General features: G+C 48.5%; 1 protein-coding gene across 6 annotated transcripts in view; it reads left to right on the forward strand.

Annotated features, from left to right (window-relative positions):
• The window catches only part of lef1 (lymphoid enhancer-binding factor 1), a 44978-nt gene that overhangs the window by 20543 nt on the left and 8249 nt on the right, over positions 1–16186 (forward strand). The window contains exons 4-10 of one of the 6 annotated variants that reach the window (XM_079729895.1): positions 3046–3178; positions 5904–5994; positions 7311–7430; positions 8484–8646; positions 9864–9971; positions 12684–12732; positions 13438–13496. In XM_079729895.1, the coding sequence (XP_079586021.1) occupies positions 3046–3178; positions 5904–5994; positions 7311–7430; positions 8484–8646; positions 9864–9971; positions 12684–12732; positions 13438–13469 (696 nt within the window). In that variant the 3' untranslated portion in view covers positions 13470–13496. The remainder of the gene's footprint in view (positions 1–3045; positions 3179–5903; positions 5995–7310; positions 7431–8483; positions 8647–9863; positions 9972–12683; positions 12733–13437; positions 13497–16186) is intronic. The other 5 variants (XM_079729894.1, XM_079729898.1, XM_079729896.1 and 2 more) reach the window with 5 other exon arrangements.

The raw sequence follows: 16186 nt of genomic DNA on the forward strand, positions 1-16186 counted from the left end.
GATCTGGCTCCGTCCAGGAGCCTCACTGAAGTGTGCACTGTTCCCTTTAGCTCCTCCGATTAGCCACAGAGGAAAGGCGACACGGGGAAGAGGCTCTAAATGACCAACTTTCAAGGTTCTTATCTCATCCCACAGGCTAACAAAGCGGTATACGAATAGAGGCACTGTGCTGTTAAGCCTCCAGTCCTGAAGGCATGTCCCGACTGGGTGAGGGCATCATTAGGGGTTAGTAAAACCCCTGACACGAGGAGTTAATACTCCGACACACTAGATCACCCCCTTCACCCCATTGACCCCTTGTCTGATGCCGGTCAACAACCTGCAGCTCACCTGGGCTGGCGTTTAAACTCCCATAATATGATGATCAAGGTGAGGTCAATAGGTCTTTAAGGTAGGGTTACCAGTGCCGTGTGTCACCTGAGAAGACTGGACTTAAGGTCTTAAGGCCTTTTAATGTCTGCATTCCGCCCAAGAGTTGCATTGGGTTCAATACAATGTTCTTGTCAAAAGTTATAAACTACAAGCTAGAACAACTCATTATTTTTAGGAAATGCATCACATTGTACTCCAACCGCCTTGTTGTGATACTGTCAGTATGAGGAAGGACTTGCCTTCCATTTCTTCTTGCTAACGATCCACAAAGCTTTGTAGCTTTGTTGAATCGTGAATTGTGTTGACCAAAGTAAAAGCATGACTCCCTGAGGTGTGGTTTTCTTTTTGCAAGTCAACAATGGTATCCGACTGCACCAAATAATAAGGGAATGTGAGTGTGTGCAACACCATTGTGTGATAAAACCATTGTCACCTTAGGTTAGTTTCACTTCAGAAATCGACGGGAACAAAAACGTCAAACACCAGCCTTGTTCTTTTAAGTTGACGGCGGTACCAGTCTGTGCCAGGTGCGGCGGGACACACACACACACACACACACACACGCACACACACACACACACACACACACACACATTCCAGCCCACCTCATATTGGAGTGTGTGTGTGGGGGGGGGGGGTGCTTCGATGCTAAGCTATGAGCCACCAATTAGCCCTGTAGGACCGCTTCACCGGATCACACACCGGCCCGACAGGGCGGCTTAAACAGAACCACTCACTCCCCACACCGCTCACTGCATAACGTCTGTCCCCCCCGTACGTAGAACCATTGAGGACTACCAAGACTGCAGACCGCAGGGCAATATAGTTCCATTTTGTACAGTATTTTATGGCAATTTGGTGTCATTTCAAGTCTTTTATGCAAAGCCTTTGCACAACCCGTCCCCTCCCCCCACCCCTTTTTCCCTCTCCTTCAAAACAAGTTGTTAGATGTGGTGCGACCCAACAGTAGATGAATGTGTTTCAGATTAGCCATATATCCTTCTGGAGGTGATGTTTTGACTCCAGCTGAGTCGTGGGCTCAGCTTGTGAATAGTAGATTTAGCATGGCTAAGCAGCACCATGTGTTCAGGGCCCTGCTGAAGAATGTAGGCGCTGGTTGGGGTGGGGGGATGGGGCTGGGGAGGGCGGGATGGGGGTGAGTGGGGGTGGTGGGGGTGGTTCCCAGAGGGGTGGGGGGTTTTCTCGGGTCTGTCAGGGTCTATTTCGGTTGTCATGGAGCAGGTCTTTCGGGGTTGGCCCAAGGGCTTGGGGTTGTGGGTTGCGAGATGGGACGGGTGGGGGGGGGAGGGGTTTGGGGGGGTGGGGGTAAGCCAGGCCACTGTTGTTGACGTGATTATCCCTCCGCAATTGGTGGCACTGCAGATGTCTCTGTCTCGCTGTCGCCCTCCCTCTCTCGCTCCCTCTCTCTCTCCTCCCCTCCCCTCTCGGACTCGCTGACTCCCCCTCTCTCTCCTCCCCTCCCCTCTCGGACTCGCTCCCTCCCTCTCCCTCCTTCTCTCTCCCTTTGACTCTTTCACCCTCTCTCTGCCTCTTTCTCCCTCTCGTTCGCCCCTAATCTTCCTCCTCTCTCTCCCTGGCTCGCTCCCACCCTCCCCTCTCTGTCGGGCTGTCTCTCCCCCCTTCGCTCTCCCACCATCTCTCTTTCCCTCTCCCTCCCTCTCCATCTCTCCCTAATCACCCCCCTCCCCTCTGTCCCTCGCTCCCTCACCCCCCTCCCGTCCTTCTGAGTCTGTAATGAACTCCTCGTATTCAGTGGCTAATGACTGCCTTTGATCTTCCTCCTAAGACCTCTGCTCTAACTACCCTGTGGGTCTCTCTCTCATGCACTTGCTCTATCTTTTTCTGCCTGCTCTCGCTGGCTCTGCAAGGCTGTGTGTGTGTGCGTGTGTGTGTCTGTCTCTCCCTCTCTTTCCCCGTGTTTAGCTTTTTTTTTCTCTTGCTCATGCTTTTTTCTCTCTTTCTCCCTTTTTTCGGTCTTTCCCTTTTCTCTCTTTCCCCCTCTTTTTCGCTGTCCTTTTCTTTCTCCCTTTCTCTATCTCTTTGCCTCTTTTTTATCTTGCTCGCTCTTTCGTTTTCTTCGCCTGCTTTTTCTCACTCTCTCTCATCCTCCCCTCTCTCTTATGCTCTCTGTTTAATTTCTTTACTCCTTGCATTTGCTTTTAGTCTCTCTCTCTCTCTCTTTCTCTCTCTCGGTTTCTCTCTCTCCCTCGGTCTGTCCTTCTCTCTGTCCTTCTCTCTGCTAGCTTCAATGCTTCAGCGTTTCTTTTGATTTCTTTGGCGGCTGGCTTCAGGGAGCGGGGGATCGATCCTGCTGACCTAGACTAAACAAAGTTTCCAGGTGTTGGTGTGTGGGGATTTCACTGAATTGAAATTAGTTTAATAACACCCCAAACTGTATTCATTTTGTGTTGCACCATGCGGTTAATCTCATCCATACATCACTATACATCTCTATAAGGTCACACTGGTGGAACACCAGCCTTGTGCTGCCCTCCCTTATATCCTTACCCTGTGAAAGGGGAGGAGCCATGTCGCTCCTTCTGGTTCACAAGCTGTGCACACAGGAAGTAATCCATATTAACCATGCATTCACTAACGGAGTCTATGTCCCTCTCTCTCTCTTTGTCTATCTTTGTCTCTCTCCCTCTGCAGTCCAACAAGGTTCCAGTGGTCCAGCCGTCCCACGCCGTGCATCCTCTCACCCCGCTGATCACGTACAGCGACGAGCACTTTGCCCCCGGGCCCCACTCCGGACACCACCCCCAGGATGTCAACAACAAACAAGGTAGGCCCCCAATCCGGCCTCCGTCCACCCTCTTTCAAAGTAAAAGCACCCCTTGCTGGTTCCTTGTCTTTAAAAAGAAGGGTCAACGATGGGATCAGCGGCGACGGCTAACCACTAAGTCTGCATAATGACGGGTTGCACTTATTTTCATTCATTTCAAAGTAAAAGCAGCCCTTTCCCTTGGTGACCCCGTGCCCTACAATCTTAAGTACGTTATTTATTTTTGGGCTGACCACAAAACCGCTACAAATTGTTGACCCGAGTCAACGGACACGGCGTATATCGTGTGGCCAAACACCATTGCCATGCTAACGCTACTTTCCCCACGATGTAGCTCTAAGCTACAGAGCTAACCACGTAGAGCCACTGTCTTTGGGACACCTAATGGGTCCTTTTGTTCCTCCTCCACATCCCGCTCCTCCTCCTCCTCCTCCTCCTCCTCCTCTTCCTCCTCTTCCTCCTCCACCTCCTCCTCCTCTGCCTTTACTTCCAAGTGACGGGGTGGTAGCGGTAGCTCTTGGCGGCATCAGAGGAACCTTCTGGCAGGTTGTGAGGATCACCTCTGTGAGCACTCTCACAGCTGGAGATCTTGGCAGCTTACTCACAAAGATATAGAAAACAAGTATACAGCCTCCATACCACACTCATCACCGCCTTCCTCTCATCTCCTGTCATCTTCCTCCCTTTGAGTTCCCTATTGAGGAGGAAGAAGAGGAAGATGAGGAGGAAGCAGGGGTTGTGCCGTAAATAACGATGTAGGACCCCAGGGATGGGAACTCACGTGGGAGTTAGATCAAGAAACTGGAGACGTGTGAAGAAACCGCGTCGTCCCATATATGTCAGGAACGCTAAAACTAAAGTGTCATGTTGACTTGGATACCTTTGCTAATGGAAGCCGTAAACAATGAAGTGCAACACCAAACTAAGAGTTGGCGCCCATCCACGCGCGCACACGCACGCACGCACACACACACACACACACACACACACACACACACACACAGACAGGTTTATAAATAAACTACAGATTAAGATCTTTCAAATGTAATAACCAAATCAATCTTCTCAAGGATCCATCGTATCCGTCTGTGACAGCCGGTGAGATGATGGACATGTTTTCCACGTTTTCTCCTTGGACTCACCATGCAAAGGAGCAGGACGTCACGTCAAATATATCTACTTTTAGAATCAAGAGCAAATGAAAAAACACCTACAACAGCAAATCTGTCCTCTCTCTCTTTCTCCCCATCCCTCCCTCCACCACCCATTAGCCAACCGTTGCACTGCGCTCCTTAGTGGGATCAGGACTTTGATCTTCTCATTAATTTGGAATAACAATCATGGATTTTCTCATTATGAGCTTTTATGTGTGCAAGGCCCACAACGGGGGGGGGGGGGGCAGAAGGTCGCGCGTGGGGACCCTGGAAGCATTTACATTTCAACCTTGCATGTATAATATCCGGAGGAAGGGATGTGTTACCATGGCATATATAGCCTCCTTAGTTTTTCAGTTTTTTTATTTAACACTGATAACATTACATTGACGTTACTGGCTGTGGCTTTAGGGGAGCAGTAGAAGGTGAATGGGAGAGGCGTCTTTGGAACCGCGAGAGAAGGGGAGTGGGTAGTGATCATCAAGTACCTTCAGGGGCAAGGTGAACACTTCAAACACCACCAGTCCCAACCCCACCTCCATCCCCTCCAATGTACACAGACTCCCCTCTCCAACCAGCAAAACAACCTCCCTCCTCCTTACCCCTGCCTCCAGGGAGGGGTAAGGAGGAGGGAGGTGGGTGTTGGGATTAGCAGGCAGGGGGTAGTGGTGTGCACACTGGGATCCAGCTCCGCAACACTGGCTTTAGAGATATAAGCCCCCCTCCTAGCCACCCACCCACCCATCCCTTCCCAGGATGGGTGGATGGATAAAGGGGTGGATGGAGGGCCTCTTTAGACCACAGCATGGGGAGAGATGGAGGGAGAAAGGGGGGGGAGAAGAAAGATGGAGGAGATGCATGGGGAGGAGAGGAGAAGAGCCCGGTTTCAGCAGAGGATTAGCGAGACGGTGCTAATCTAGATGCGATTGGCACTCTGCGTGTGTGTGTGTGTGTGTGTGTGTGTGTGTGTGTGTGTGTGTGTGTGTGTGTGTGTGTGTGTGTGTGTGTGTTCGTGTTGGTGTGTGTGTGTGCTGGTGTGTGTACTCTGTACTACATTCACAGTATGCCGTACTACATTCTAGTCAAGTAGGTCAATACTGCTGTTTTTACTACAATGCAACTTATCTGCATATGTGTAACATGGTTTGTATTGATATTTAATAAAATTGCTCTTCTCTATCCCTTGTCGAGAATTTGCATGAAAAGCCGACGCATCCCAGTAAGATATTTGGGTTTCTCAACCATGGGGTCCAGTAGGAATAGTTTATTTTAAGCCCTGAAGATGCAGCGTTTTACTCATATTCAATCCCATCTCCTCAGGGGCGGCCGGGGCCAGGGTATTCAAATCTTAATCAACCAATGATTGGTTTGGAGAGGGAAAAAAAACACCCCCAAGGGACTTTGAAATGACTAGCATATATTTAGACTGACTTGTGTTTGTGTTTTGAATACATCCATGGGTCCATTCAGTGTTGCTTGCTGATCATTAGAGACGAAAAAGATGCCAATGAACATTTGTATCGCAAATTGTCATGTTTTGTATTTATTCTATTTTATTTCCTCCTCCGTAGGCATGTCGAGACATCACCATGGAGGCGACATGCCCAACTTCTACTCTCTGTCCCCGGGGGGAGTGGGCCAGATCACCCCACCGCTGGGCTGGTGAGTCCCATCCCGGGAGCAGACCCATACCTTATAGACGATCACGTCTATAGAGACTCAGCTTCTGTTGCTCCTGGGCAGACACACACTCACTGCTTCTTAACACTAAACTAGGACAGTGTGTGTTCAATGAAGTCCAGAGAGAGGGGGGAGACAGAGAGGGTGGGGAAGTCAGAGAGAGAAAGAAGAGGAAGGTAAAGAGAACGATAAAGAGATAGAAAGGGAGATGGACGCAGAGCAAGAGAGGTAGAGAGAGGTGGGGATCAGATGAGAGAAAGAGAGGGAAAGGAGAGAAAAAGGGTGAATGTCAAACACATCATCCTTAAAGTGTGCCTCTGCATAACCATATGGCCGCTTAATGCTTTCAAAGGCTTTCTGGAAGTACTTCACAGCCGACCGAACTGCATGCTTGTAAAATACTTATTAGCGTGCACTTGTAAGTCCTACAATAAAATACCAAAAAAATGTATATATATGAAAGGTTTTCTCTTTGTTAGCTGGTCTCTCTCTCTCTCTCTCTCTCTCTCTCTCTCTCTCTCTCTCTCTCTCTCTCTCTCTCTCTCTCTCTTTCTCCCTCTCTTTCTCTTTCTCTGTCTTTGTCAGTATGTAGACAGTATAGACAGGGCTTCAGGCACAACCAGAGTAAAGGCAGATGTGTGTGTGTGTGTGTGTGTGTGTGTGTGTGTGTGTGTGTGTGTGTGTGTACAATCAAAAAGAAATCTGAGCACACATGCTGGCCTTCAATAAAAAACATGCCCCCGTTTCAGGGAATTTTTGAGGAAATTTGCTTTACAAATTATGTAGATTCCATCGTCAACTGTTGTGTGGAACCTAGAGTACGTTCATACACTCATCCCAAAGCCACAATGACTCCACAGTTATCCCTCTCCGCAATACGACCCCGTTTTATGGCTGAGGAATAACTTTCTTTCAAATTGAGATAAAATTGTTTGATTGAATTGACAGAATTAAAGTATATTCATGGAACTATCCTGAAGCAGTTGTATGATACGAGATGTTCGGAATTGCCACTTTGTTTTTGTTAGGAAAGTCCTGATAGGGATATGTAACAAGTTTTTCACTGTTTCAGCAGACGCTTTTATCCAAAGAAACGTAGTGGTAATATATTAGTTTATATGCATGTAATTAATGAGCTGGTAGATAGGGAACCTTTGGGGATTAACCCAAAACCTTTGGCCCTGGGCTCAAGGACTAACTAGATAACAAACTCGGATGATCAGCCAGCAAGTGATATCATGTATTGCTTGATTCAATGTTATTACTTTCATCTAAATGTCATGCGTTGCGTGCTGCAGGTTCTCCCATCACATGGTCCCTGGCCCCCCAGGACCCCACGCCACAGGGATCCCCCACCCCGCCATCGTCAACCCACAGGTCAAACACGAGCCCCAGCATGACACCGACCTCATGCACATGTGAGTACCGAACACCACAACACCACAACTCCACCACCACAGATTCCTCTCTGTCCCCCACACACTCATCCACCCACACACACACACACACACACACACACACACACACACACAAACACACACACACACACACACACACACACACACACACACAAACACATACACACACCCGTCCACCTGCTCAGCAGTAACTTCAAACCCCCTTATCGTAAACTTGGTTTAGCAAAGCGGTGAAGTTAGGTCATCCGCAGCCTGGGCCTTTTGCCAACCCCAACCCTGGGTCAGAGCCCTGGTTCTGATCTCTGTGATGTGGTCCGATAAGCAGCCAGAGAGAGAGCGAGATGGAGGCGGGGAGAGGGAGAGAGAGCGTATCACACTGATAAGGGCGATAAGGGACCCAGGCTTCGCTTGGCCCCTGGGTCTGTGGTGCCGTGGCGGGCAGAAGAAGATGAGAGGTCCTGGATGATTGCCGCTGGACGGAGGTCACCTCATCTCCTCCATCTTTGAGCGGGGGGCGGCATGCTGGGCTCCTTGAAGCGATTAGCGCCCATATTTCCATTATTCATGGGCACGCTCCGTCCCAGCCGTGCTTTATATCCAAATACCGATCGCAAAATAAGTCACGCGCGAGCTGGGGGGAAACCGTTTGTGTGTATGTGTGTGCGTGCGTGTGTGTGTGTGTGTGTGTGCGTGTGTGTGTGTGTGTGCGTGTGTGAACTTTCACATTTTGTTTTAATCGTTTGCCAATGTGTGGCAGAGGGAGTAGGGCTCTCGGTTGGGCCTGTAATGGTGAGGTAATCTCCCAGCTTGAAAGGCTGTGACCGAAACAACTGCAGTTGATTAAAACGCCGAGCCGTGGCCACCTCGCTTCTCACGCACTGTCCCCACTGGCTAAAGACATCCAGACCTCCGTCGCTGCTCCCCAGTCGCCATAGCACCCACCACACGACCTCCATCCCCTCTCTTCCCCCCCCCCCCCCCCCCGTTCCTTTTCTACCAGGTTTTGTTCTTTACCTCCGTCCCGGTGTTCTCGTGCTGCTATTGTTTTGACAGGAAACCCCAGCACGAGCAGCGGAAGGAGCAGGAGCCCAAGAGGCCCCACATCAAGAAGCCCCTCAACGCCTTCATGCTCTACATGAAGGAGATGCGTGCCAACGTGGTGGCCGAGTGCACTCTCAAGGAGAGCGCCGCCATCAACCAGATCCTGGGCAGGAGGGTAGGTTCAACCGACACCACTGCCACCGCTGCCGCCACTACCACCTTCACCGCTGCCGTCATCGCCCCCCCCCCCTCACGCCCCCCTCGGCCAGGGAGTGGTTGTGAATTGCTTTACAGGCGTGCTCGGGTTGTTTCGTCACTCTTTAAGACGGAAACACGAAAAGGGAGAGGTGGTTTCTTTACCAAACTCTCCCCGTCCCCGTTCCCCTCCCGTTTGTGTGGTAATGGCGAGGGGACATTCAAGTTTTTTTAAAGTGGTCTGCGAAGGCGAGCCCCCCCCCCCCTTACCCAATTAGTTCTTTAAAAACAAAACCGAAATCGTCCTTTTTGATTCACATTTAAATAAAAATGGAACCATCTGTAATTAGTCATAATGATCACACAAGCTCTGTCCCCCCCCCCGTCCCCCCATCCCCCCTCTCTCCGCCCAGCGCGGCGATACGGAGTGTGCGTAACAATCTGGCATTAGATCAAATTGCTTCTAATAAAATATACCCGGGTGATGGCACGGTTGGAAAACGACAAAATTCTTTCCTTTTGAGGATTGCGGGAAGTGAGTGGAACCACAGAGCCATGTTAGAAAGCCCTAACGAATAGGCCTAGCGGTGGAGGCAGCCAGCCACAGCAAAGCAGGGTCTGTGGGCGCGCTGCGCAGGGTAATTGCTCACTGCCGTAGCAGGGATAAAGAGCGCTGCTAAATTGGAACCAGTGTTTTGATATGAAATCACCCCCTCGCTTTTTTTTGGGTTTCTCGTTTTTTTTTCCTTTTTTCGATCGCGCGCTATTCGTTGTTTGCTGGTGTTCTCTCGCTCTCTTCCCTTTTTTATTTTTTTGGTCTTTCTTTCACAACCTTTTATTTCACTACCATGTTTAAACGGTTTGAACGTGGAAATATGTGTTTTGTTGAGGCAACTTTGATTTAAATGAAGGAGGAGGATGGATGGATAGTCTGGTGGTTAGGGTGGCGTCCAGCCCAAAGGTTCTGGGTTTGAACCACAATGCCCAGTGACAGCAAGACGACCTGTAGTCCTCCTGCAGCAAGATGTTCTTGCTACAGGAACATCTGCAGCAAGCGTTGAAAGAAGACTCGAAAATGAACAGCAGTCTCTCTGGAGGAAGCATGGCATGTGAATTGACGTTTTGATGCCGTCCCTCTCTCCCCTCTACCTCTCCCCTCTCCCCCTTCTGGTCCTAATCTCCCATTGAATTGACCAGTGGCATGCGTTATCTCGGGAGGAGCAAGCTAAGTATTACGAGCTGGCCCGGAAGGAACGGCAGCTCCACATGCAGCTCTACCCTGGATGGTCTGCCAGAGACAATTATGTAAGTATCAATAGAACAGACTGCCAGCGGGAGAGGTGTGTGTGTACCTGAATGTATGTGTGTGTGTATGTGTGTGTGTGTGTGTGTGTGTGTGTGTGTGTGTGTGTGTTTGCCTGTGCATGTTTTCCTAGGCTTTCACTCTAAGTCCTCACACTTTTGTCTCTTAGTGTCAGTGTAGTGTGTCTCGTGCCTGAAACTGCACACGACAGTGATGCACCATGTGTGGACTTGAATCGGCTCCATGCTCATGCTTGTCCGCTTTTAGCACTTTTGTCTCGCTCCCTCGTTGGTGATTCACAGCGGTGTGATTCATCGCTACGTATCTTTGTGTGTGTGTATTGCAGTATCAAGCACATTATCATTATGACAGCGAGAGGAGAGAGAGGCTGCAAATGGCCAGGCTCGCCTTTGATGTTCCCCACCAGCGTGGTCCTTTAGATATGCAAAATGCCGACCAACTGTTACATTGGCCCCGGGTGTTTTTAGGGTAAATTACGACATCAGTAGCATAACATACAGCCACCTACAACAATATCCACCTCTCACACTGCAAAAGCCCCTTTGATATGACAAAAATGGAAGATAAGATTTTGGTTTTGATTTTCATAACAAATATTCCATGTGTAGCTTAGTTTAGCCACGCATAGGAAATTGCAAGAGTCTGGTATGTGTGTGTGTGCGTTTGCGTGTGTTTGTGTGTGTGTGTGTGTGTGTGTGTGAAAGACATTGTGAGAGTGCCTGCCGTTTAATTAAAAGTGTGGCTCCAGCACTCACACACACTCCACCACCAAAAGTGCTTTGCCGTGTTTATCTGCCTCCCCCCGGACACCATCAGCATCTCCTCTCCTTGTGGTCCCCCATCGCTCCGGGGCCAATACACCTCACCCAGCACGGGGCCCGCACACTGCAACACCGCTAGCAATACCGCTAGCCGCACCGCAAGCATCACCACTAGCAACACCGCTAGGAAACACCCTTTAGCAGCACACCACTTAGCAGCAACCGTGCTAACCCTAGCTGGGGTAGCATGCTAACCTAAACTAAGTATTTAGTCGTATCTCATATCCTAATATATTTAGTTTTATTAGTGAAAGGTTTCCTTAATATGGAGCGCAAGATAAATGTTAAAGCCGCTCCAGCCCGAGGACATACCTTCTTGGCGCATGTTTAAAGAGTAAATGAATCATAAGCACAAGCGTTGGGTGCCAGAGCCTTCTGATTGGCTGAGATTGGTACTGCGTGACGTAATAATGGTGAAAATAACAACGAGTGACTTCCTTTGACACCACTCCGGACCAATCAGAAATGGTAATTGACATGAAGATTTTCTTTAAATTAAACAAAGAAGAAAAACTAAACAATTATTGGAATTTAAATCTAAAAAACCTATCCGAGCAGTTGGTCAGTGACTAATGGAGAGATCTATATGTTCCTCTTCTCCTATATCCTTCAGACATTATATTCGTCTTAGAATAGGTACAAACTCACCCAGAGGGTGAGTTTGAGTAGCATTCATAACACCACTGCTCTGTATTCCTCATCATATCCCGGCTTCCTCTCTCTCCTCTCTGCCTCTCCCTCCCTTTGCCTTTCCCTCTCCTTCCCATTCCCTCTGTCTGCCACAGCAGTAGAAGGCAGATTAGCTCATGAATAAGTGGATTAGCAGACTTTGTAGCAGGGAAGCAAAGTGGTGCTCATATTTGACTAGGACGACTTGACACTGCTATCTATACCTATAGTCACCCCCACCCCCCCTCCCATATCCCCTCCTCTGCCCCCCTCTGGGGATTTGGCATAAGCCGTAAATCCATACTGACTCTCACCAGAAATAGTGATGCTCTTCACACTCATCAAGTATGATTGCTCTCAATACCTTGGGGCAATTTTAATTGCACTTCATATTAATGGTTTGCCGTAAGCGGGACTTCAAAGCCTTTTTGCGGGATATATGGAGGATAGGCTTGTACAGGCCAGGTTAGGCACAACACAATATATAGTGTTGGTAGAGTACACAAAAAATACAACTTGTTTTGTCATTGATTAAGTCCAACCACCAACTGCCACTCTCTATTGTCATACCCCCCATAACCCCCCCCCCCCCCTCCATAAAAGCAAATAATTATTTCATTGAGGTTTGCAAGCTAAGGATCACACAGAAAAAGCAAAAAAAATCCTCAATGTAAATAATATAATAGCAATAGCTTCTTACACCGACTACGTAACTAAACTTACTAGCTAACGACACCCACTAGCTAACTACACCCAATAGCGAGCTAACTACAACCACTAGCTATCTAAACTCACTAGCTAACGACAACCACTAGCTAACTACACCCAATAGCGAGCTAACTACAACCACTAGCTATCTAAACTCACTAGCTAACGACACCCAATAGCGAGCTAACTACAACCACTAGCTATCTAAACTCACTAGCTAACTACACCCAATAGCGAGCTAACTACAACCACTAGCTATCTAAACTCACTAACGAGCTAACTACAGTCACTAGCTAACTACACCCACTAGCTTACTAGGCGGCCCCCGCTCTCTATCTGGGTGTGGCGGTGTCCAAGGAGCTGGGGACCGGGAGATGCTAGCTTGTGGCTAGCGGGGGATGAGTGAACATGGCAACCAGCAGCAGGACATGAGCGTGGTGGAGTGGGGGTGAGTGCTGGAGCCACACTTTAAGCGTTCACCTGGATATTTTCTAGGGAAAGAAGAAGAAGCGGAAGAGGGAGAAGATCCAGGAACCAGCTGCAGGTAAAAACCAAAACACTTTCATTCGTTTTTTGGAGGATTGGTACATTTTTATTTCATGCAATTCATAAAGCATTGTATCCATCCCATGTCGAGTCTGTTAGTGATGGCTGACACACCCGAAACGGCAAGCTTTCGTTTTCTGTGACTTGCTTTTTCTTTTTTTTCCTTTTTTACGACACGTTGGCCAATGAGCTTCTTTCTTCTATAAGACAAACCCTAACCTTTAGCAAAGTTAGCCTAATCGCAAGCAGGTGTGCGTCCACCAATTAAGACCACATCAAAGTGACTGGCTATAGTCTTCATTCAGCTCTGGCTGGGCCTTTGTTGGTCCTCTTATGACTTAATCCCCTCCATCATTGCACCTCACGGACACACATCCCCCTCAACCCACCCATCCACCGCCCTTGCTCCTCACCCTTTTCACCCCCCTCCTCACACATTACCCCTACTTTGGGATTAGTCTGTCCATTATTGTCGTCTCGTCTTGGGCTTTGCACTTTCCTCTGGCCCACTGCGGTCTTTCTGTTGACAGTACGCTAACCATGCGATAGGCTAGCTAACTAACCTCCAGCTTTACCCATTTAACACATTTCTATTATAATGATAATGTCAGACTCTAAATTCTAAAGAACGCCATGTAGACCTCACTGTCGGTCCACCGGTGGCCCTGGTGGACCTGGTCGCACTCCAATCTTTTAAAAACAGCGTATTTTCTGCAGGTACAGGCCAGAGAATGAAAACGGCGTACATCTGAAACCCCAATGGTAAGACTCTCCTCTCCTCTCCCTCCCCCTCCCCTCTCCCTCCCCCCCTCCTCCTGTTTGGTCTTCATGTCAAGTCTCCTGTCTATAAACCAGTGCTTAGCGCTGGCCTGAGCGTGTGTACCTACAGACTAATCCTGAAGGGTTGATCCCACCCCACCCCACCTTCATCACCATTGTGTCAGCCATGTCGCGGCCTCGAGAGGCCCTGGCGCTTTGTGTGAGGCGCTTGCCTCAATGGCCCCCACACAATGGGCCTGTGTGTGTCTGTGTGTGTGTGTGTGTGTGTGTGTGTGTGTGTGTGTGTGGTGTGTATGTGTGTTGTAAGTGTACATAGGTGGATGCTGGTATTCATTGGGACAGTTTGATCCGCCGCTGCGAGTGTCTTGAGTGTTTTGTCCTGATGTCCGGGAGAGAAGGGTGAAATACGGAATGGGTGTTTCCGGAATTTGCTGGTAACTAAGCAAGGTTTAAGGCTTTAATGACCTTGCTTGCACATTCCCGTTACTTTACAAACAGTTACTCATGGTGATTAATTCATGTGATTCATATATCGAGTTTCAGCCTGCAGGTTCTTCACCATCAGCCCTGGAATAGGTCCTGAACCGTGTTTTCATTTAGAAAGCTAATGAGTAAAATAACCATGTATAAATAAGGCATGTTATCTCTCCACCTTCCCACATCCATTATGGCTGATCTGAAGCTGTTTACTATAGCAGCTTAGCTGCCTGTGCAGATATCAAATAGGAAGTCTAATAGGGTGGCATTTGCCATTTTATTTCTTGCATTCTTCCTTCTTCATTTGGTCTTACCTCTTTGTATGTGACTCACTCTCACTGGGTCTTACCTCTCTTTTTAATTCTTCCTCTCTGTGTGTCTCTCTCTGTCTCTTTCTATGTGACTCTCTCACTGGGTCTTAACAGTTTCTAGGTGACTCTCTCTTTACGGGGCCAGAGTCAGCATCCTGTTGTTCCGCCTCTCTCTCTCTCTCTCTCTCTCTCTCTCTCTCTCTCTCTCTCTCTCTCTCTCTCTCTCTCTCTCTCTCTCTCTCTCTCTCTCTCTCTCTCTCAAAGTGAAAGCTGGGCAGATGTGGCAAATCTGGTCTCATGACGAAATCACCTTGGCGCAGACAAAGGGCCTTTCCGCTAGATCGATTCCTGACCCGGTCGCTCTCCCTCATCCCAAAGTCGGACAGATTTTCTCTCTCTATTCGCCACAGCTCTCAAAGCGTGGAGAGAGAGAGAGGGAGAGTTAAAAAAGCACATTATCTCTGATCCAATAATTAGCGGTGCCTAGCCGCGACGGGATGGACACCCGCTCTGATTCCCAGTGACAGCCTCATGCTAATATGCATAATACGGAGCATACGGAAACTACACCCCCCAGCCGGCAATTTATGCAGATCCCAGGCAGAGCCGCGCCAGGGTGAGCTCGGTGTCGACGCCAGGAACCTCTTCAGATTAAACTTGTTTGTCTATTCGTTTCCATCTGCCCCACTCTTCTCACGCTAACCTTTTACGCCTCACCGTCGCGGCCGCAAGATATTTCCGTGTTTCATGTCGACGTAGGTGTCAGTTTCAACCTCACTTTTCTTTTAATAACTGTCAAAATAGTTACATATTAGCTTTTTTTATAGCATTATTTTTAAGGTTTCTTACGTATAGCGTTTTTTCTTCTTCAAAAAGCGCCTTGCCTTCATCATTGCTATAATTCAGATGAACATGTCAAAAAATGGAAGTTTCAGATAAATCGGTTAGGACCTCAGACGTTGATTCCGGCGGCGTCCTGAGCCTTGTCCTTGGGTCTGCGTGTGTGTCCGACCGTGTACCGTTGTGTCAGCTGAAGCAGGAGGAGGGGGGTCTCGATGTTCTGTTGTCGTTAGCATGTCAAACACTGGGCCTGCCACACAGCTGGCTCCCACCACAGACCAGCACCGCAGCCCAGCAGAGGAGAGGACAAGTCATTACTTTGACATTGTGAAATAAGCGTTTCCAGCCCTGCCTCCCCATCGCTTCTCTTCATCTCCTTCACTTCTCCTTTCCTCCAATATATATCCTTCATTACTCAACACTGCCCCCCTCCCCCCTCTATTCTCCCTCCCTACCTCCTCTCTTATTTATCTTCCGTCTCTCTCTTTCTTCTATTACTCTCTTTTACATATCTCCTCTCTCTCTCTCTCTCTCTCTCTCTGTCTCTCTTTTATTGCTTCTCTCTTTCCCTTACCTTTATTCTCTATTTGTTATTCTCCCTCTTTTTCTCTCTTAATCTCCACCTCTCTCTCTTCACTCTATTCTCCCTCTTTCATCTCTCTTCTCTGGCTCTTTCATCCCTCTATTCTCTATTCTCCCTCCCTATATTCTCCCCTTTTTTATATTTTGTGTTTGTTTGTATGTTTTCTAGTGTGATCCTCGGCCACTCTCTCTCTTCTGAGCTGTTCCTGGCTCGTTTTTGTCTTGACAGAAGCCCTGTGTTTCAAATCCTTTTAGATGCTTATCTGGTCGAGACTCAGACACACACACACACACACACACACACACACACACAACATTTACACACACACACACACACACATTTACACACACACACACACACACACACATTTACACAGACACACACATACACACACACACACACACAGACACACACACACACAACATTTACACAGACACACACACACACATATACACAGACAC

The sequence above is a fragment of the Pollachius pollachius genome, assembly GCF_949987615.1.
Source record: "Pollachius pollachius genome assembly, chromosome: 2".
Lineage (NCBI taxonomy): Eukaryota > Metazoa > Chordata > Actinopteri > Gadiformes > Gadidae > Pollachius > Pollachius pollachius.